Source organism: Solanum pennellii, chromosome 11 (assembly GCF_001406875.1).
Source record: "Solanum pennellii chromosome 11, SPENNV200".
In the NCBI taxonomy this organism is placed as follows: Eukaryota; Viridiplantae; Streptophyta; class Magnoliopsida; order Solanales; family Solanaceae; genus Solanum; species Solanum pennellii.
In genome coordinates, this window is record NC_028647.1 from 44,258,875 (window position 1) to 44,283,410 (window position 24,536).

The 24,536-nt window shown below is 37.9% G+C and overlaps 1 protein-coding gene across 1 annotated transcript; it reads left to right on the top strand.

The window, feature by feature from the left end:
• Positions 1–22,360: 22,360 nt before the first annotated feature.
• On the top strand, positions 22,361–24,355 carry LOC107004414. Its single transcript, XM_027912646.1, is given in 5 exon segments — positions 22,361–22,547; positions 22,791–22,944; positions 23,335–23,886; positions 23,957–24,318; positions 24,321–24,355. Coding segments are annotated over 5 exon segments (1,290 nt in total).
• Positions 24,356–24,536: the final 181 nt, after the last annotated feature.

Sequence of the window (24,536 nt, forward strand, 5' to 3'; positions counted from 1 at the left end):
TTTAAAACCAACCTATTCGACTTATTCTTTCAAAAATCCTAATCAATTTCCAAAGTTCGTCGTCTCTTAAAATTCTCTCTCTAGAAAACTCATATAAGAAGAAGAGGGAAGTGAAAGCTGGTGTTCAAGAAGCAAGGTTTTCAAACAAAATTTCATAGGGATTTGTGATCAATTTATGGTAGTCTTTCTTCCATTGAGTCCCTTCAAAATTCAAAACCTAAAGATAGAAATCCCCAAAAAGTAGGGTTTGATTCCAAAGTCATGGGTTCCTTTCAAACATGAGTCTAATGCTTGAATTATGTTATATTAAGTACAAATGATGATTTCATATGGTTTTATGATGAATGCTAAGGAACCTATAAAAAACCATATTATTTAATTGTAATTTCTGATGTAGGTCTTTGTTGATGAAAGAAGAATGCTACGAAATTATACATGCACTGATTGCGTTACTTGAATTATGATGATATCCATGTCTAATTTATTGAATTCTAGATGTGTTTATTTGATATTAACTTTGAACCTTGAAAGGGTAAAGCATGAGAACGTGCATGTTTTTATGGAATCTATGTATATGTTTTAAGAACACTTTTAGGGTGAAGTTTCTATGATTTTCATGTAGTTGTTGTGTTGTTGAAAGGATATTTTCATATACACACTTATGCATGGATATGATATGATGTGAAATGTTTTCTTAGATTCTGAAGATTCTAAGATTGAAACTCTTTCTCAACTATTGAATCTATATGTAAGCATGGACGGTGAAAGTTTATTCTCACGCATGATCTAATGAGCTATCTTAATGAATCAAGTTACGAGTTAGTATGTACTATGTGGGAGTTAATGCTTATCACTGATTAGATATTAAATATGAGATGGATGCTTTTACACTAGTTGAGTTTGGGTTCCCAAAGTATGCCATATGAGAAGGAGACCTTCTATGCAAGTTGAGTCGGAGTTTCTGGTAGCAATATCCTTATCCCATAGACTATATGGCCCCATAGGTTATTTAGCTACTTGATCTACCTAAGCAAAAATTATGGTTCTACCTTAGTCAAGTAGGATATGGGTAACACTTGGGGACCATGTATATATCATGACCCAGGGGTACCCCTATCTGTAACACGACGTACTTAATGCAAAAGTGGTGTGATACAATCCCTTAGCATACACAAACATAAGAAAATAGAAATGACGTGAAATTTAAAATTTTATAAACGAAGTCATTTTAATAAAAGTCAAAAGCGAAGTCTAGACATTATCCCATTAACCATCTACTGCAACGAATATAAGTAGGGTCACAACCCTTTACAATCAAATCTCAAAATAGAACATACGAAATGAAACTAGAAAGAATAACTCTTGTCCTCGAATCATGAGGACTCACCAAGGCAAAGGAATGCATTTGTTAAGTTTTAGAATCAATCCAAGTCTTCAACCAAGGAGAGGCAGCTTCAACAACCTGGACCTACACTTTGTGAACAAAAAAGTAGAACATATGGGTTAGCACAAAATGTACTATGTACGGAAGCCATGCACTTAGAATCCTTAAAACATGCTATAAAGGACAATTTAGTTAAAAGGAATGCATTTGTCAAGTTTGAGAACCACTATGCACTTTTAATGTAAATACACAAGTCATAGAATATTCATCCTATAAAAAAGCTCATAACATAGTAGAACCAGTACCGTAGTAACCCTAAGGTATACTTGCGCAATGTATGGTTGGCATCTGATAATGCCAACCATACTAAATAATCCTCTGAGGCCACCTTAGTCATACCTATTATACTTAGACCTCATCATAGTCAATAGTCGTAGACAAGGAAATAATCACGTACAGTAACTTGAACATAAGGAAAGTCATTCATAGCAACAATCTATCTAATATATATGAATACATTCATTAATTATCATAGCATAAGAAGCCACCCCATAACCTTTCAAAGTCTACTTTTGGAATGTCCTATACTCCCACTCCTACTAAGTAAAGGTCATTAAGTTGTCATAGGCATAGTTATTGTCCTATTCATAGTCTTTTCATGTAGGGAAAATAGCCTTAAGAGACATAGACCATGTGAGGTACATGGAATCTAATGTCATGCCCCACTCCAAAAAGAGATGTCCTACATGCCTGAGGTAGAACTACATGCATTATATTTTAACTGGAACCTCTAGATAAAGACCTATGTGGACACATAGTTATGGGATAGGGAGATTTCTATTAAAAACTCAGCCTATTGCATTGATGGGATACTTTCCAACTCATGAGAGGCCCGACCTATTGCGTTGGCGGAAGGGTCTTTACCTCATAGTCATATCCACTTGGTGCTAAGCATTAATTCAAACTTTACATAATTAGTATTTAGTTGTATCTGCATGTGTGAAGGAGTATCTTATCATTCATTCAACACAACTCAACAAGTATACCATAGATTCAATTATCTAAGAATGTTATCAATCTGATAATCATCAATACGTTAGTAACCCTTTCCCATCATATTCAGAGTGTGTTCATGAGAATAGTGTTTCAATCAACACAACAACTTTACCATATCCTATACATTCTTACATAGTCATTTTTGATGGTATGGGAAGCATGATCTCGTCACAATACAACAATTACACAATAATAATTGGATCTTCAATTTCTAAGTGCATCATAAGCTCATACACTAATCATAAAAATGTACAACCCCTCTTAACGTTGTCCTTCAAAGTCCATGAATCACAATCAACCCAAACATATACAATTACTACATCATATAAGGGGAGTTTCTTGATAATTCAATAACTTATTAAACATAAATATAATCAATTCACATACTTTTAATATCAAGAAACCCACATCATCGATCCATGATTTAGAAATAAGGGGATTCATGGGTCCACGGGGGTTTTCATCATAAATCAACAATACCCCATTAACCCAATCATGATTCGTAATAAACAACCATAATCAACCATAAATAAACATTTTAAAACGTTTTGGAATATACCTATGACATAGATTGAAACCCCAGGTTTTTAGCGAAATTTGGATTCTTAAAAAACAAATTAGGAAGGATCTTTTGGTTTTATTTCGGTGTTTTAGTGTAATGACATATTTTGAGTGAACTTTAACTTCAAACAACTTAGATATTACCCCTAAAAATATCCAAAACGACATCGCTATAATTGAACAAGAATAGGAAAACACCAAACAGACATTTAATTAGTGACCCAACCTAAGTGACATGAGCCACCTTCACGAGCCGTGGTGAGGACCATGGCCCATTGTCCTGCTCGTGTAGGTGAGGCAGTATCTAGGATAATAGTGCATGAAGTATAATCACCCAAGTCAATCCGACGAGGGGTTCCACGAGCCATGATCAAGACCACGATTCGTGGTCCCTCTCATGGTCCTCGAGGCATTAGCCATGCCTTTTGGGGCATCTAGCTCGAATTTCCAAGGCATCTTCATAAGGGGCTCCATAAGTTGTGGTCCAGATTACAAGTCTTGGTCCCTCTTGTGGGACTTCAGGATGTAGCTAGGATATTCGGTGGCCACTATACCATGGTCAAGGAAAGTCCACGAGCGCCATTCACAAGCCGTGGTGACGACCACAATATGTGGTCCCACTTGTGAAAGCTGAGGTAGTGTGCTCAAGCTAGGGGAAACCGTGGCCTTTTGTTTTGGATTGGCCCCTTTTTCCTTGGCACTAGCCTCTTGTCTTTGGTTCAAATAATTTTCATTTCGACCCTAAATGGTCTTCTAACATACAAGGAGTCAATATAATGATTTTTAACCCTTATTTTAGGCTCTAGTTGAATATATCATTTTTTGAAGTGTTACATTATCTTCCTTTTAGGAACATTCATCCTCGAAGAACGACCTAGTCACCTTACAGGACTCAAGACAATAATCCCATCATACATGCAACATCTAGATCATGCAAAATTCAAAGGAGGAAATATCAACTCCATCTCAAGACATTAAAATGCAACACAAGGAGGTAGGAAGTACATCCACAATCCATTATGCACAAATTCATCATTTCAAATAAACATGGGAAGCACTACCTTCTAAAACATAAGTCAAGCTCAACACAACATTATGTATCCAATATGCCATTTCATCGAAAATAACATAACTACTAAGCATGTTCATCAAATTATTTGCTGAATTCACATATGAAATCTTCATACTAAAATGCAAATCAACATGAGGAACATAAAATCATGAAAACTCTATTCATGCTAAGTATGAATTCTCACAAGAACATGCATGTGATAAGGAAAAATCATGAAGAAACATATATAGAAATGTGACCCCTAAAACACAAAACTTAAGAGAACTACTTACCTCGATATTGGAGAGGAGTAGAAGGAAACAGATTAGGTAGGGGGACTTCATATCGGCCTCAGCCTCTCATGAAGCACCCTCGACTAAATGACTCATCCATAAAACCTTAACGGAAGCTTCTTCCTTGTTTCTTAACCTTTGCACTTGTAAATCTAAAATATCTACCGGAACTTATTCATAAGAAAGACACTCATGAACTCCCAAACCCTCTATAGGAATGATGGATCCAAGATGACGAATACAGTTCTTAATCGTGGAAACATGAAATATCGGATGAATCAAAGCTAATTCATTTGGAAAGTCTAATTCATATGCAACTTTCTTAACACGTTGCAAGATTTGATATGGGACCACATACCGTGACTAAGCTTCTACTTCTTACCAAACCTCATCACATAATTCATAGGTGATACTTTCAAGTAGACCCAGTCACAATCTTAAAATTCTAGATCCCTTCTTCTAACATCAACGTAAGACTTTTGGCAACTTTTGGCCGTCTTCAATCTCTCTCCAATGAGTCAAAAAATTTCAATGACCTCTTAAACTAGTTCGGTACCTATTAAAGAAAATTCACCTACTTGAAACCAGCCAACCGAAGATCTACACCTCCTACCATACAATGCTTTAAAATGATCCACGATAATACTTGAGTGGTAACTATTATTATTGGTGAACTCTATCAATGTTAGATGCTCATCCTAATTACCTTTGAAATCTATAAAACATGATCTAAACATGTCCTCTATGTTTTGAATAGTTTGTTCCTCTTGAACCAGCCGTTTGAGGGTTGAAAGTGGTACTAAGCTTAACAGTTGTACCAAACCATTTTTGGTATGCCTTCCAAAAGTGTGAAGTAATTGAGTACCCCGATCTGAAATAATAGACAAAGAACCCCATGCTACATAAACATTTCCTTGATGTATAATTTATCATAGTCTTCCGCCGAGAGGTCTTCACGGGAATAAAGTGGGCTGATTTTGTCATCCAATCAACAATGACCCAAAAGAATCATTTTTTCCTTCGAGTTCAGGGCAAACTGTCAACAAAGTCCATATTCACATCATCTAACTTTGAAGTATGAATATCTATATCTTGGATAACACTTTGGGTATTTGTTTTTTGGCCTTAACTTGATTGCAATTCGGAAATATGGCTACAAAACCTGCTATGTCCTTGATCATACCATTCCACCAATAGACTTCCCATAGATAATGATATATATTGGTGGAAGTTGGTTGTACAGAATTCTATGAACCATGATCTTCTTCAAGAATTTTCTCTCTCAAGCTATGAACATCTGAAACACATAAATATCCTTGGTACTTAAGCACCCCATCTTCCCCTTGTGAGAAAGACTCTACGGAATTGTTTAGTACCGATTCTTTCAACTAAATTAATATGGGATCAAGGTATTGTTTGGACTTCACGTCCATTACAAAGGATGATTTCGAAACATGATGGACCATGAATCCACCCTTGTTGTAATTCACTATTTGGACATTTAACTGGGTCAACCTATGTACATCACAAACTAACCTCTTCTTCTCATCCTTTACATGGGACACACTTCACATGAACAATCGAATTAGGGCATACACAACTACATTATCCTTGTCGGGGTGGCAAAGGACATTCATGTCATAATCCTTCAAAATTTCTAACCACCTTCTTTGTCAGAGATTCAAGTCTTTTGGGATAAACTCATATTGGAGACTCTTGTGATCGGTGAACACATCAACATTCACCCTTTATAGATAATGTCTCCAAATTTTGAAAGAGAAAACCTTTGCCGCTAATTCAAGATCATTGGTCGGATAATTCTTCTCATGAACCTTAAGTTTCCTTGATGCATAGGAAATCACTTTACCATGTTGCCTGAGCACACATCCAAAACTACTCTCAAGGCTCCACAATAAACAAAAAAACCATTGATACCCTCCGATAAGGTAAGCACCGGCGTGGAAGTAAGTCTATGTTTCAATTCTTAGAAGCAATTCTCACAAGCCTCTGACCAAGAACTTAGCTTTATTTTGAGTCAAAGTTGTCAATGCAAAATCAATGGAGGAAAAATCCTCATCAAACCTCCTATAATGAATGTCCAAACCCAAAAAATTTTAACATAGTATATGTATGTATACATTTGTTTACTCTTAATTAAATGTTGTCGTTATCCGGTATGCTTCTGTATGATTCCCCTTAGTGGAATCGTGTGTTAGTATGCCTCTTGATGTGTCGAAATAGTGTATTTTGGGGTTAATAAATTTCTTTTCTCTCCTTGTATTTCGTAAGTTGGATTATATATTAATTCTCTTCATTTACATTGTGGCATGTAAAATCCGCTTGAATTCTCTATGAACTCTCCTTCTTTGCATTTCGAGAGAGTCATAAAGACTCACATTTCCAATCATCGAATCAAGCCACGACACCGGCGAACAGGTCCAGAAGTTTGAAGAATTAAAGAAAGCCGAAGGAGTCGTATTAGAAGATCCAAAATTATTCATTTTTATTTCATTTTGTATTTTGTTATTTTGGGCCTAAGCCCTTGTCGTTTTTGTTTTTCTGCATTTATTTTGTATTAATTATTTGCTTAGTCTAGGACAGGTACGAGGGAAAGTCAAATGGGTCAAAAAAAACCAAAATAGGTGGGTCCAAAAACCGGTCAAGGCAAACAGAACCCAGATTTGGACCCAAATATATCTCCCATCTCTTTTATTTCTCGTTTATTTTCTTGCTTTATGTGTTAGTAGTTTTAAGTTAAGAAAACTTGAAACTCCCCGTAGACGCCTCAAATGTTTATATCAACATAAAAACAATAATTTTTAAAATAAATCACTTAGATAATAAGTTAGTAATTAAACTCTTTACTACTCCAAATACTTTTCAAGCCAAATTTATTTTTTAGCAACCGACGTTAGTTGCCGGAAAAACCTTTTAGACGGATGTTTTAGGTGCCTAACATCTTCCTAAAACATAAATTGAATCCCCGAACCCCTTTAATTTGTTTTCAAACGATTTTCTCTGTAGAGTTATTTGAAAACAAAAGTTTTCTTAATTTTTCTCAAAATTAAGTGGCGACTCTAAAAGTCGAAAATTCTTGGAAAAGTATATTTTTTGATATAACAGAAATGGCGACTCTGCTGGGGAGTTTAAGAGGATTCTAACCTTAAAAACTAACATTATTGGCTATGTGTATGTTTGTTTATTGCTTTATTAAATTATTTCATTCATGGCATAACATCTTTCGTCAAACGACAATTATTTTCATTCCCACTAAAGGACGATTATGCGGGTTCGCAGTCGTTCATTAACCAAAAGTCTTCTCGGGGCACCCTGACGAGTGTAGTTGGCTACTTGATAGTCAACGATCGTTAACTTTCCCAACCCAAGTAGTCCGCTTGGGTTACCCTTTCCACTTTAATTACAACCCACTCTTAGTTAAACTAAGATATAGCAAAACCCAATCCCGAAAATAGCGCATTGACCTAAGACAACCCAACACCCAAGGAGTGTTAGGCCCATTAGAAATACCACCTTGAGTCCAAAGAGCCCACGACTCGATAGGACAATCATATTAGTGTGAAAAATCTAAAGGATGTATTGCGTGTTTAAATGTTTGTGGAGTCGGCGGGAAGGGCAATTAACTTGTTGTATGTTTTGTAAATGTTGAGTCAGTTCCTTCATTTCAACATGGTCACCAAGATGCCAGACATTCTCCGCGTATGGTGGGACAACCTCAAAGATTGTCAAAAGAGAGAAATCTCAATTCACTTGGGTCACTTACCTTCAATAATGGACTTCAAGGTATGGCCCACGTTTATCGAGGTTATCACTCGATTCTGGGACGATGAGAAGATGGTTTTACGATTTGGAGATGTCGAAATAACACCCACGCTAGAGGGAATTAAGGATTGTCTGGACTCTATCGGGACATGTGGCAAAGGGAAAAAATGTTCGAATCATCACATCATTCTTCTAGATAGACCAACTAGTGAAGAATTGAAGAATATATTGTTACAAGTAAATGCGAACTGGTTGGAAACCCACGATATAACACTAATGAGATTTTTCTGGAGAAGGTGGCATGACATCTATTTCAAATATTTTCCTAATGAATTTCACAATCACAGCACCTGGAGGCAAACTCAGACTATCGCTTTCTCTGCATGCCTTTTAGGAACTATGGTGTTCCCTAAAGATGAAGGAAAGGAAATCGACACCCGGGTCGTGATGGTAGTGGATGACATGTTCAAGGGAATTGGTAGAAAACAAGAATAAAAGAAGTATTGTAATTTGGCTCCAGTCATTTTGGCCGACATTTATCGATCTTTAAGTCTGTGTAAAAATGGGTTCCCGTTTTTCCAAGGTTGCAACATTCTACTTCAATGGTGGTTGATTGAGCATCTCTGTAAAAGGGATGGCGCCCAGCCACAGGAGTTGGCCAAACCGAGCCAGACGAGTCCCCTTGATAACTATGAATTCTATCTGAGTGTCTGCAGATTCCCAATTCATACCACCAGGGATGCGTGAGCAAGGGTATTTTATGATCTTAGGGAAGGAGATATACAGTGGATGCTACCAAACTTCAAGTCAGAGAGGATAGCAGCACAAGGGGACAAACTTCCATTTTTAGTCCTTCCTGGCATCAGAGAATTGCGGCCTTACAACCCAACAAGAGTGATGCGACAATTTGGTAGAACACAAATCATACCCGTCCAAGGGGATGCTAGCTTTTTTGTTGTCGATTATGACTGGAATGGCAAAATACCTTTCGCTAAGATCATCCTCCAGGAATAGGACAGACGTGTCTATATGAAATGGGATATGACCGAGAAAAGATATGAAGCTGGGTATGTTGACGAATACAAGACATGGTTGCAGAATGATCAGCATGGTGTAGTGAATCTGATACCATGCACAGGTTGAGAAATTGAAGACGTACAGACAAGGCTTCAGATCCATGCATACCATTTTCAGCAAGAATGGGACCGAAGAGAGCAAAAATTTCAATAGAGAGAGCAAGAATTTCAACAAAGGGAGCGAGAGTACCGATTCCGAGAGTTAGAAAGTCAGAGGGTTTTAGTTGTGACGTCACAAGAGCTAGACAATACAAGGGCTTGTCTGATGCATTTGGCACGACCCTCGACGAACAGATGAACACTTTACAAGTTGTAACCACATCTTCCAAAGCTGTGTTCATCGAGCCGTACGTGTTCACCAGCAAATGCATCATCCGTGAAGAAGTAGAGAAGGCCAAAAGAGATGCTGAGACATCAACCTTTTAACTCCCCTGCGTGGGATTGTTCTCTATATGTATTCGCATCACATCCCCCTCCCTAAATGTGCCCGTTTGATTTAAAATTATGTAATAAACGCTATGATTTTTAGTGAAGTTTATTTTGGGGATACAACTATTTGTTTAAATGACGTAATACATCCTTCAGATCTCTAGGCCTAACCTTGGCACAAAGGGTCACATGCATTATTAGGACGCAATATATGTGTGCTTAACTGCTTATGTGTTATGTTGCTATGAAAGAGGATATCGTAAACCCACTCCTATCCAGAAATTTCCAAAGAATATACAGAAGCCACTATTACAAAATGTCAAACAAAGATTTCCAAGTCTTAAGTTTCTCACTTAAAAGACATCCCCTATACCACATATCCTAAAACATTACTCTACCGTATCAGCAAAAGGAAAAATCACTGCTATGGACAAGGGTAAGAACATCCAGATGGAACTCACTGAAGAGGAACTACAGAGAAAGATCGAACAGATCACATGGACACCGCAATCTACAAAGCTGCAACTCTGACGTTGGATGAGGATCTGGCATCACATATGAAGAGGAAGAAAGATGTTGAGATGGACACAGAGGACTTGCGAGAGAAGCCGGACATGCTTCGGTTGAAAGTGCAAGAAAGAGAGGCGAGGATAGATTCGGAGACCGCCGCTCTGTTAGCTAAAAGCATGTCACTGGACAAGGAGCTGACAGTGGAAATGGAAGAATTCGCCTCAGTGAGAGAAAGGATGGCCGCACTGAGAAAAAAGAACAAAGCCTTCCACAGTGACATGATTGATAAACTTCGGAAAATAGGCAAAAAATACCCCGTCTACGAGCAAGGAGCCAATAGTGGTCCAGACAACGCTCACCCTGAAGCAACTGAGGAAGACGACGACGAGGAAATCGTCTACAAGCCTCCATTCCTATGTCATCTGAAAGGAGGAGACTAATGCTGCAACAAGAAAGGAAGTGACTAACGTGTCATCATCATTTTAGCTTTCAAGAGCTCTATTGTTGCCTTTTAATTTCCTTGTAATAGTAAGGAACGAATGAATTAAAATGTTTTACTTTGTACTCGAATTACGTTGGGCCTGAATTCACCTTATGAGATACGTAGGCAGCCTTCCTAGGCCGGCCCTTATCTTTAAAAATTTTCATTTCCCCCTCCCTGTTACGAGAAGATACGAAGATCGCATCAACAGACGTCAAAGGGCTGCTGGAAGAAGACCTTAGCTCAACATGATTTAGCCTTCCTAAGACAGCGTCAAAACTAAAACAAGCAAACTCCTGCTTGTTAAAAAATGTGTTTCCGTCCTCACTTGTAGGTTAAATATATCCTGAAACAAAGCAACTCTTGTGTTTACTTGCTCTCTATGTGATATTATGCATTTTATACTCTGAATCTACACTGACAATTCTGCCTTTGAGTTGCTTGCCTTCTCAGGTACTTTGAAACTGATTTGTGTCGATCTAAAGCTGGCAGATCATCCTTATTTCACCAGATCAAAAGGCCCCGCATATTCCTTCTTTAGACAAATCTTCGATAAAGGAAAGATTGTTATGGGGTATAATAACGAAGAAGTGAGTCTTGCTGATGTTTGGGTGGCTCAACCCACCGTAGAAGAACACAATGAGTTGATTATGCAGCTGATGCACTAGATTGCAGAGATGAGAGTGGAAATACAATGGAGGCAGGATTTTCCTCCACCTTGATTTGCTGCTAAAGCCGCTGATGGGAGGCCTCCAATCTACTTCCCTTCCTCAAATATGGATCCAACTCAGAACTAGCCATCTACACCTGTTCAGAATCCGTCGGTTATAGATCTGACTACCCAAAATCCCTAATATGCTTCAGCATCCTACCAAACTCCATCTCCCTTTCAAAACAACCATCCCCAAATGTCACCCCACCCTCAAAACACTCACCATCAGACCGTTCCAGCGCCACAAAACCAAAATGCTTTCAATCCCCAAACACCCCACCACCACTTAAATCAGAACACCAATCCTCAGGCCTACCCACAGAATTACCAAACCGCCCAAAATGCCCAAAGTCCCTCTGTAGCTCCACCCCTCCCAAAGAGAGACACTTTCCAAGTTCCTGTCCCTACCGAGCACGATGTACATGGTTCTGAGCTGGACCATTACGAGGAACGAGAAAAGGAATGGATGGCAAAGGAAGATGTAAAGGTCGATATAAAAGAAGAGGTCAAGAAGGCCATGAAGGAGCTCCAATGCATCCCCGACATCACGGCACTTAGTTACGAGGACTTGTGTATCCACCCAAATTTGGACCTTCCTGAAGGGTTCAACATCCCGAAGTTTGACACCTTCGGAGGATTGGGAACCCCTAAGGCTCATTTGAGAGCCTACTGTGACCATCTCATGGGAGTTGTAAGGGATGAAGCTTTGTTGATGCGGATTTTCAGCCAAAGCCTGTGTGGGGAAGCTCTCAAATGGTTTACCTCGCATGAAACCAGAAAATAGCCCATCTAGAATGCATTGGCCAAAGATTTTATCGATCGATTTGCCTATAACGTAGAAATTGTTCCCGATCGATACTCTTTGGATAAGATGAAGCAAAAGTCAACCGAAAGCTATAGGGAGTTCGCCTATAGGTAGAAAAAAGAAGCGGCAAGGGTGAGGCCACACATGACTGAGAAAGAAGTCGTTGAAGTGTTCGTGCACGTGTAAGAGCAAGAATATTATGATTGAATCATGTTGCTCGTTGGAGCAAAGTTTGCCGAGATAGTCAAGATTAGTGAGACTATCGAAGACGGTTTTAAATCAAGAAAGATAGATCGTGTAGAGGCATCACCTGGATCTTCAGGGTTGTTGAGAAATAAAAGAGAAGAAGTTGCTGCTATTTGATATGGGCGAAGGAAAAACCCTAGAAGATCATCATATTCCCAAGGTCGTTCCCGGCACTCCCCAAAGTCCTACCAATCTTGTTATACTAAATCTAGTCATCCCAATAATCAGAATTCTACCTCCATTTATCCAGACGTCCAAGCTCCCGTATACCCAAGTCCACCCACCAATTACAAAAGTCCATCTCCCATTTACTCAAATCATCATCCACCCTACCGAATTCCATCTCCCTACCAGGATGTTGCTCCCAACTGCGCTAACGTACAGTCGAGCTACCGAGCACCCACTCCTGTTTATCAAGTCCAAGCTCCACTGTACAAAAGTCCTCCTCTGAATTACCAAGCTCCATCGCCAAACTACCAAACAAATCCATATCCCAGAAGCCAAGCTCCTCGTCCAAATACCAGAAGTTATCAACAGGTGCCTCCTCCTCAACAAGGACGCTATGACCCTCCCCGACCCAGATTTGAGAAGAGGCCTTCAAGGAACTTTACTGCACTTGTTGAAAGCCGAACGAAACTGTATGAGAGACTGGCTTCGGCTGAATACATCCACCCTGTGGGGCCCGAACCCGTGGATATCAATCCAAAGTTCTACAAACCCGATCAGAGATGTGCTTATCATTCCAACAGTGTTGGGCATGATACTTGAGATTGTATCAACCTCAAGCACAAAATTCAGGATCTGATTGATCAAGAGGTAGTCTCTCTCAAACCGGCGGCACCAAATGTCAACACAAACCCGTTGCCGATTATGGAGGTAGCAATGTCAATATGATCGAGATAGATGAAGGCTGGTGTGGAACGAAGATGATTACTCCCATCATTCATGATGATTTGGAAAGGGATGTCGCCTCTTTAAGCGTCAAAGAGAAGAGAGAGTTTGTTATTTTGACACCTGCAAAGGCTGTTGCCTTGGTGCCGTCAGAAACTCTCGTCAAGACTAACTTTGTTATTGAAACTGCTGCTTCTCAATGCATGACTACGTCTGGAAGGAGTTACACTTTTGACGAGCTTGCTCTCAGAGAACAAAAGAAGGATCAGGCTAAGAGGCCGATAAGCGAAGGAGAAGCGGAGGAATTCTGAAGAAGGATGCAACCAAAAGATTATTCCATCGTCAAGTATTTGGAGAAGACTCCAGCTCAGATATCCGTATAGGCCCTGCTGATTGGCTCTCGATCCCATAGGCAGGCCTTAATGAAAGCTCTCGATGAAACGTACGTACCCACAGGCACAAGTAGCGATAACGTGGCCGCTATGATTCACCAAGTTATTCGAGTGCACCGAATCAGCTTTTATGACGAAGAGCTTCCTACTGAGGGAAGGTCTCATAACAAGTCATTACACATCACTGTGATATGCCATAAAAAGGTTGTCAACCATGTCTAGTAGATGATGGATTTGGTCTGAATATCTGCCCGTTGTCGACATTGAGGGAACTAAGGTTTGACCTTGGGAAACTAGAGCAAAACCAAGTCAATGTGAGAGCCTTTGATGGGGTTCAGAGAGACACGTTGGGAGCAGTGAATTTGACCATTCAAATAGGCCCCACAGAATTCAGCACGCAATTTCAAGTATTGGATATCGATACCTGTTACAACCTTCTTTTGGGAAGCTCGTTCATCTATATGGCTGGAGCTGTCCCCTCTACTCTTCATCAGATGATGAAGCTCGTGTGGAAGACTGAAGAGCTGGGTATTCATGGCGAGGGGAGTTCCCTTGACAGGCAGGTGCCTATCATTAATGAGACATCGCGAGGTACAGACTTTTACACGGTGGAGCTGGTGAATGCCATCGGCGAAGACTTGGCCCCAAAGACCCCCATGCCTGCCGTATACAAGATGATAGCCATTGTGATGCTGCTGAATGGTTTTGAGCAAGGATTCGGATTGGGAAGAGATTCCCAAGGAATTATTGAGCCTGTTCCAATCCTCGTTAGGGGATCCACCTATGGTTTGGGGTACATCCCCACAGATGATGACATGAACATGAAGAATAAGAATGATCAAGCATTGGCTAAGCCGATCCCACATCTGTATCAATCCTTTTCAATCCGGGAGTATGTCAAGTGTGAAGACCTTGGGGAAGGAATTTGTGACCTCTTTGAGGAGATCGATGTTGTTGTCGAGGAAGAGGTCGAGCTAGCTGGTATTCGCGATGCTGAGCCAGGGGGTGCTGCAGAACTGGACCTACATGCCGATCCTGATGCCCCGAACTCTTCGGTAGAAAGGCTTCATTTCATGCACATTAAAATCGGTGGTAGTCCGGAAGAGGCCCGAGACCCACCATTTTGCATTTTCTTAACCACTCAAATTTTTGAATTTTCATTATGATGTCATGTTATGTCACGAGCTAAATGAACAAAATGAGGCAGGTGGCGACGAGGTTGACAATTATAAAGAATAAAGTGGGAACCAAATTATGTCGCCAAGGAATTTTGGCAGTTCGAGAATCAATATAAACCAAATCTAGAGGAAACGAAAATGGTGAATTTGGGAGATCCGGAATGTGTTAAAGAGGTTAAGATCATCATCCACTTAAACGAAGCTCAGAAAGAGGGCCTAGTTTATTTGCTTGCTGAATATATCGATTTATTCATTTGGGAAGTCGGTGACAAGCAAGGGTTGAGTACCGATGTCGTATGTCATAAGCTATCGATTAACCCGGGGTTCGATCCAGTGAAGCAAAAAACTCAGAAATTCAAGCCTGAACTGAGTTTAAAGATTAAGGAAGAGATCACCAAGCAAATAGAGTCCCGATTGGTGGAAGTGACACAATATCCAACTTGGCTGGCCAATGTTGTTCCAGTCGCCAAAAAAGATGGGAAAATCAGGATTTGTGTCGACTACCGAGATCTCAACAAAGCTAGCCTGAAGGATAATTTTCCATTACCGAATAATCATATTTAGATTGATACCTGTGCAAGGCATGAAATGCAGTCATTTGTGGACTGTTAAGCAGGCTATCACCAGATTCTGATGGATGAGGAGGATGCAGAAAAGATGGCTTTCATTACACCTTGGGGTGTATATCACTACAGGGTGATGCCACCTACATGATAGCTATGACTACCATTTTTCATGACATGATTCATAAGGAGATTGAAGTGTATGGGGATGATGTCATAATTAAATCCCGCGAGAGTTCGCACTTAACATATCTAAGAAAATTCTTTGATCATTTGCGTTGCTACAACTTGAAGCTAAATCCCGCCAAATGCGCTTTTGGAGTTCCAGTCGAAAAGTTGTTGGGATTTATAGTCACCAGAAGGGGTATTGAGCTCGACCCTTCTAAGATTAAAGCAATTCAAGAGTTACCTCCGCCGAAGACGAGAAAAGAGGTGATGAGTTTCTTAGGGAGGTTAAACTACATCAGTCGATTCATAGCTCAATCAATTGTGGTATGTGAGCATATTTTCAAGCTGTTGATGAAAGACGCCCAGACAAAGTGGACTGAAGAGTGTCAGACTGCTTTTGATGCTATCAAAAACTACTTGTCCAATCCACCGGTATTGGTTCCTCTGCGAGAAGAGAGTTTTTTATTGTTGTACCTATTTGTCTCATATAGCGCATTCAGATGCATACTTGGTCAACAAGACGAGACAGGAAAGAAGGAAAGGGCTATCTATTATATAAACAAGAAGTTTACTCAATACGAGTCTCGTTACACTTTGTTGGAGAGAACGTGTTGTGCTTTAACATGGCTTGCCCAGAAGCTGAGACATTATTTGTCTTCCTATACTACATACCTCATTTCCATAATGGATCCACTAAAGTATATCTTCCAAAAGGCGATGCCGACCAGAAAGTTAGCTAAATGGCAGATGTTGTTGAGTGAATTTGACATTGTGTATGTGACTCAAAAAGCGATAAAGGCATAGGCTTTGGTTGATCATCTTGCAGAAAATCTCGTTGATGAAGAGTATGAACCACTTAGTACGATACACCACTGCATGACCCTAAATCTAAGACTCAAACTAGGTGTCTGATAATCTGGTAGAGTAATGAGATGTCAAGTGAGTGTGAGGAAAATTTGAATAGTCCACTATTTGTACTGAGCTAGACAATTAGGAAAGGATCGTAGGCCCTTGTTTAATATAGCCAATCTTTAACCTAAATAACAGAAAACCGAATGAAATTAATCCCTTTTTGATCCAAATGATTTGAGCATAAAATAGACCTTTCTTTTTCACCCCAACTGATTTTTTCTGGGAACAATGTATTGGCCCTGGTCCCTCCTTGGATATGTCAACCTCAACTTATGCCAAAAGCATAAGTTGAGAGTGGCTATTATGAGGAATGCTCCGGAAAGTGGGGTTGAAAGAACAAAGAAAGAGAAAGAACAAAAGAAAAGTGACTCAAGAAAAGTTGAAAGAAAAGTGAAATAACAAAAATTAAAAGAATAAAAATAATAATAAATATTTGAAAATGTGAAAAATACAAGCAAGAAAAGAAAAGAGTCACTTACAAAAAAAAAAGGGAAAATAGCAAGGTGAAAGAATATAAGAAAATTAAGAAATAGAGCGGAATAAAATGATAAAAAGGCCGGACGCTTAATCGATATGTCAACGAGGGCAAAAAGTTACTAAAACACCTAAATATACCCTACCTGACCCTGAGCCTATGCTACAAGCTAAGAAAGTCCTATCGTGATCCTAAGAGTTGTTATGGCGAACTTAAAGCAGTGAAAATAAGGGCAATCCTATGGCAATATGTATAAATGAGTTGTGAAGTTTTTCTGAGAGCGAGTGTTGAAAAGTAATCCTTGTACTCAAACTGTAATCATTATGTGAAAATGAGGATGTTAATTTGAAGTGAGGACACTAGTTGCAATACCGGAAAAATTAGCACCCAGGTATCAGTTTGTGGCGAGTGTGTCATGGTCTAATCCACATAATTCAAGCCTAATAGTGATAGCATGCATGAAAATAATGAGAATAATCAGGATTGATAGCCAAATGATTGCGAAAGCTAAAAGACAGATACTTTTGTACAAAGATTTTGTAGTGAGTCATAGTGCATCGCTTGAGGACAAACAACGAAATTAAGTTGAGGGTGTTGATGTACCGTGGTTTCACGGCACTTTCAATGCCTTTTCCTTAAGTTTAGTGTGTGTCTAAAGCCTTGTTGTATTAATTTTGATGTAGTTTTCTAATTATTTCCAGGAAATCTGTCCATATGAGAACGCAAAGATTTTGAGCTAAAATTGCAAAAGTAACCACCTACGGACCCTACAACGGTCCGTCGTGACTGTGACAGTCCGTAGGGGTCAACCGTCGTGAGAATATAATGGCTGCTAAAGGAATTTAGGGAATTCTGACCTAGTGTGGGACTACGGAAGCACACGACAGACCGTCAAAGCCACGATGGTCCGTCCTGCACATTCGTCAAGGCTAACAGAGAGTAGTCCTATACACAACTTCAGAAGATTCTAAATGTCGTGAACGAAGCCCCTCGATGCACCGACGTGCTTGAAACGGTCCATCACACCTTTCCATCGAGGGTAACAGAGAGTTGATGAATAAAGCACCAGAGATTTGTGCTAAGTATGGAACGACGGAAGCTACGACGGTTCGTCGTAGTCACGACGGTCCGTCACGAAGGTTATCGACTCGAACGCGTTTTGGCAGATTTTTTCATAAATAGATTTTCCTCTTTTATTAGGTTTTGTTTTATTATAAATAGTTCAAAAAACCTCATTTTTGGGGTTAGACCTTCAGATATTTTTCAGTTTTATTGTCTAAGTATTGAACTCTTGATTTTGGGGATTTGATATTACTTTTCCGAAATCAATTATTGGTGTTTTGGTGATTTATTCAAGTAAATTTCTGGATTTTGTTCGTTCTCTTCAAAGTAAGTGCATGAATTATTATATTATCAATATGAATTGTGTGATTATTAGCATGGGTAATTAAACTCCATAATTAGGGTTGTGAGAACCATGGGTAAATAACAAGGTAAAACCTAGCTAAAATAACAAGTCTAGAATAGAGTCTTTCATGTATTGCTAATTGTTTCTCTTTAAAGTTTTTTTAACGGATGGCCAACATTAGAACTCGCCTTATTGCTACTTGCCGAACTAAGGAGGTAAATAGTAGGAAAAGAATTATCAACATAAATTTAGTGTATACTATCTAATAGGCTAGTGTCGGTTGGTATGAAGTAACAACTTAGTCAAATATCGAATATGATGCTTAATATGAGGTAAAGATAAGGTTTAGTAAAGCAACACACATAGTCGGACCAAGGTGAGGAGTGAAATTCTCTAGATGCCGGACCAAGGATTTAGAGATACCTGTCTTATCACTTTGCATACAAGATACTAGGAAAGGATTGTTATAGCTAAAATTACCGAGTTAAGAGCCTGTGGGTAACACTAACGCCCTAGTTACTCTCATTACTTGATTAAACTCCAATACTTGAACCTGTCACTTGTTTACTTTAATTTAGCTAATTGTTTTTATTAATCAAAACCCCGTTTATTTATTTGTTTTTTGGGAAATAATTGACTAAATAGAAGTAATAATAGAATAAAGTTAAGTCTGAACCATTTTCCTCGTGGGAAGGATCCCAACCTCACTAGTTGGGTTCTTTACTTGATGCGACCGCCTTTACTTCTTTTCGAGAAGTAAATTGAGCGTATCAAGTAAATGTCATTCTCTTTCTTCCAGCTGAAGGGAACGTTGTGTTCCACATTACAAGCACCATGTTGCAGCTCTTTCGGTTGAAATGGTTATTTGGTGGGTTGACTCATGAGGATCCCCATGAGCATAAAAGGAAAGTTGATGTTTCTGGGCCGTTCTCCTTTAAGAGCATATCCCAAGAGTCAATCTGATTGAGGTTGTTCCCATTTTCTTTAATGGTAGAAGCATATAAGTGGGTCGGATGTGTTTCCAAGGGATTCTCTCAATCCGTGAAAGAGTTTGTCGTTGTATTTTAAGAGTGGTTTTTCTCTCCTTCGAAGATGATGACACTAAAGGACAACATCCTAAGTTTCAAGCTTTTTGAGGGTAAGCCGATCCATGACACTTGGCTAAGATTTAAGAAGTTGGTTGTTCAATGCCAAACTCGTGGATTGCCCGACAATATTTTGCTGCAACACTTTTGCAGGAGCCTTGACTCAGTGAACAAGGGAGTGGTTGATCAATTTCCTCCAAGTGGTTTAATCCAACAACCTTAAGCTTCCCCTACTGCCATGACAAACAACGAACCTTTCTTTTCTCCCATAAGAACAACATCGACAGATATGTTCTTCATATTATCCTGGATCTTCACATCATTTGGACCAAACAAAATATATTTTCCAGAATCAATGACTTGAGAAACTGAAACTAAGTTTCTGTTCAAGCGTGGAGCAGGAAATACATCGTTCAACTTGACAACCTTGTATCTCGAACATCAATCTTTAACACTCCTTCATTCGCTACTGGATATGTCGAGTTATCTACTGTAACAACTACTCGTTCTCTTTTATGTTGCAACTTTGAAAGAAAAGAATTACTTCCTGTTACATGATGTGAGAAACAAGAATCAAAGACCTATTCTTGTTTGCAGTTGTCACTATGGTGGAGAGATTGAACCAGTTCAACATCATCGTTCCTCCGTTCAGTAACCTCAATAGTGAAGCACTATTCCCATTTGAGTTTCTCATTTGCATCATTTTCACTTATAATATTTTCTTTTGAGAGCTTCACTCTACAATATTTTTGATGTGTCCAATTTTATCGCATCTGTAGCACTTCCTATTATCAAAAATGCCACCAGTAGTTTTTTCACCATTTGATTTTTTTTTTCATTTTTTCTGCTTTCAAATGATGTGTTTTTCTTTTTATTCTTATCCCTTGAAAAGAGAGTTGCATATCATTCAAGGTTTCTTGCCATTTGCTTTGCCAATGCCTTCAATTTAAGGTTGCTTTGTCCAACCCTGAATGGAGGTGACGAATGGATTATACTCCTTCTTGAATCCTAGAATATGAAATCGTCGCAATCTTGCTTCACCAATCTTCTCATCCGTATCTAATTCTGAAATATCAGCACAAATAGCTTAAGCTCGCAAGAAATATACAGAAATAGACATGCCTCCCTGTGTAGGATTGCCATTCATTTTCTAGCAGTTGTAGCCTAGTGGTGTTCTTTTTAGTAAACAATCTCTCAAGTATTTCCCAAACTTGTTTTGGTGAACTAACATCAAGTACATGATCGATGAGCTCTTTTCCAACTGATGTTCTCAAAGCAAAGAGTGTTTTACCACATTTAATCTTCCATTTTCTCTGTGGTTCTGAATTTTCCAGAGTATTTGTTGGAATTTCTACTTAAGCACTAGCAATAAGATCCCACAGGTCTTGACCTTGAAGGTAAGCCTCCATACACATTATCAAGTACTTGTAGTTTGTCCCAACAAGCTTCTCGACACAAAACTGTGCGTTAGAACTATTTCCCCCATTTGCTGACTCCATACTCAACAAACTTTTTCTATGCAACTTTCAATCTCCTCCAACAAGACTTTAAAAACTTGATAGAGAAGAAGAAGGAAAGAATGTTCAAGCAAATAACCTGGCTCTTGATACCATAAAATAAAAAGCAACACGCAGAGAAAAGAATGAACATGTGCAGCAATTAAACAGGAATTGAAATAGAGAAGAACTTTATTTTNAAGCGATAACTTCTAACCTCTACAACAACTCTAAGTCTCTAACAAATAAGACTCCTAGCCTAATAACGTGTTTTTCAAATCCACATCAATAATACACTGTATTTATAATCCAAACAACATACTATATTTATTCATTGTATTATATAATAATATTTATTATGCATGATTTATAACGTATAGTATATAAGATATAAGTAGATCCAATATTATTTTTATTAGAACATGCATAATGTAACTTATATGTGTATGTATAGCTTATATATACCTACCTTAATTATAACAACTCGTATATAACTAGGTTTAATAAAGTGATGATAAATTTACTATGTGTGAAGATAAAACTGTAGGCAAAAAGTATGGACAAAATTATTTTTTCCTTTGGCTATGAGTTCCATGAAAAAAAACATTATTTAATATATAGTATTTTAATATCTGACAGTGTATAACATGTGTTCTTGCTAATTAATGGAACCTGAAAATCCAATATTTTGATAAAATTAACACTCGGTAGTGAATAACCGCGTCAAGACTAGAAGATTAAATTTTATCTAATAATTGCTAAATATATTTTATTAAAATAAATAAATTTAGATATTGAATAATGATTTTAGGGATAATGCATAAGTACCCTTTCAATCTATGTCCGAAATCTCACAGACACACTTATACTATACTAAGGTCCTATTATTCCCTGAACTTATTTTATTAATAATTTTCTAGCTCTTTTCGAATTACGTGACACTATCTTATGGGCCCAATGCTGGTTGATTATTTTTTTTCAAGGTAGTGCCAAGTAGGCCGAAAGGGGTAGAAATTACTTATAAAATAAGGTAAAAATTTAAGGAATCCCATAGTGTAATTCAATAATTACACTTTGTCCCGACAAATTTATATTTACTAAAATTCCCTTAAAATTGTTGTGCCGTGATACTTTAGACTATAGTAATACATGGTAAATGATACATGGTAACTTAAAAACTGTTAAGAATAAAATGGGGAAAAAACGGAACAATTAAACATGTTAACTAAAACAGCTTAATTTACGGTAACAGATCATTAATCAGAATTAATTCAGCACGTAATTGGATAATAATTTCAAATTTTGAAAATCAAAGATTATATCATCTATTTTGAATACATTTTTTATGAACATCCTTTTAAATTTCGAACTGTAGTAATTTTATTGTTGTTATTGTGGATGTTTCATGATGAATACATCAATTTTGATGAGACATTCCAAAATTTGGGTGAACGAATTGCAGTATGAAAGTTACACAATTGACGGAATCGTTGTTGGAGATTCAATTTCGTTTTCTAATCTCAAAGCAGCAATTGCAGCCGAGTTGGATATTGATGTATCAAGGAAAGAAATTGAAATTCGTTACATTGTAGAAGGTAACTCCTGTCTGGTGAAGCTTAAGAACGATATGAGTGTTAAACTATATTTAGAACTGAAAAAAAATGAGCCTGAATTTTCAATGTATCCATTATGTATTGACACAATTGAAAAGAATGGTGGTATTGTACATAACTTTGATGGAACATGTGGAAACATTACGTGTGTAGAAGGCACAACACATGATACACGGGCTTTGGCAATGGTTGAAACTAGATTATTTGATTCATATGAAAATGCAGAAGTTGGAGTTACAAATGTTATAATCAATTCAGATATTGTAGATGTGAAGACAAGTCAGATATATAAGGATAAAGCAACACTTGTAGATGTGATGACGAAATATAAGATAAAGAACAACTTCAATTGCAAAGTAAAGAGGTCTGATCAACAAAGGTATGATAGTGTTTGGTATAAATATATATATTTCCATGCTGTTCAAATTAGTACATGAAACATTACTATTTTATATAAAAACCTACATGTATCATTTGTTCTTTGATATTTTAATGTATCACCATTTCAGTAATTTGTTTTGATACATTGAAATAACTATTTTGATACTTTAATATACTACTGCTGATATAGTAAGGACTGTATCAATTTAAACAATCATATCACAACTAGTAGATACTTTTCATTAATGTATAACCACTTCATTAATTTCTTAAAAACTGGTAGATACTTTTTGTGTAATTCATTGTTTGATTACTTTAAACATTATTGTTGAATATATTATATGATGCAATTGATATAAGTATTAATATGCTTAAAAAATGTACGCAGCTATGTGTTGGTATGCTTTTCAGACAAATGTGGTTGGACTATGAAGGCGTCCTGCAGGAAAAAATCTGATATATTCATTGTTAGAAGTTTCAATAGTGAACATACGTGTACGACGAGGGAGAGGGTATTAACCAAAGTCCAAGCAACAATCGGATTTGTAAGTGGAGTTACTGCTCCAAAATTGGTCAATCATAAACGAATTTATACTCCAAGAGATATAATTGATGATATTAGAGAATATTATGGGGTTGAAATATCTTACCAACAAGCATGGCGTGCTAAAGAACGTGCACTCTCCATGATTAGGGGAAAACCATCTGCAAGATATAGACGGATGCCGCGATACATACACATGTTAAAAACTGTGTATCCAAATTCTTATATAAGAATGCATAAGACCGAAGAGGATGAATTTATGTATTTGTTCATCGCCTTAAGACCATTCATTAGGGGATTTAATTACTGCAGACCAGTAGTTGTTGTGGATGGTGCACATCTGAGTGGAGCTTACAAAGGGACATTTGTATCAGCAAGCACACTTGATGGCGCAGGTATTTTTTTTATAGTTATGATGTGTTTTTATATGTTACGTATCAAATAATATAATGTGTGTGTAATCGGATTGCATATTTCCATTGGCATATGGTGTTGTTGACACCGAAAATGATTGTTCGTGGACATGGTTTTTTGAACAGTTCAAACATGCATTTGGCGATAGAAAAGATATGTGTGTTATTTCAGATAGAAATGAGAGTATCATGAAGAGTGTGAGGATTGTGTTCCCAAATGTACCTCATTATGCATGCATCTGGCATCTTTGGAAGAATGTATGTGGAAACTTCAAAAGGAGCAGAAAGGCCATAAGTGATCTATTCTACTCTATGGCCAAAGCATATAGAAAGGAAGATTTTGATAAGTTGATGGCTAAGGTTGATAGAATTGATCACAGGGTTAAGGAGTACCTTGAAGATGCAGGTTACGAAAAGTGGTTAAGAATTCATGCAACAGTTAACAGAGGTAAAATGATGACTTCAAACATTGCAGAATGTATCAATGGTTGTCTTGTTGAAGCACGCCAATTAACTATATTAGAATTGTTGGAAGAAGTTAGAATTATTTTTGGATCTTGGCATTGCAAAAACAGAGAAGTAGCCTCATACACAAAGGACACATTAGGGAGAAAATTTGAGGAATTGTTGATT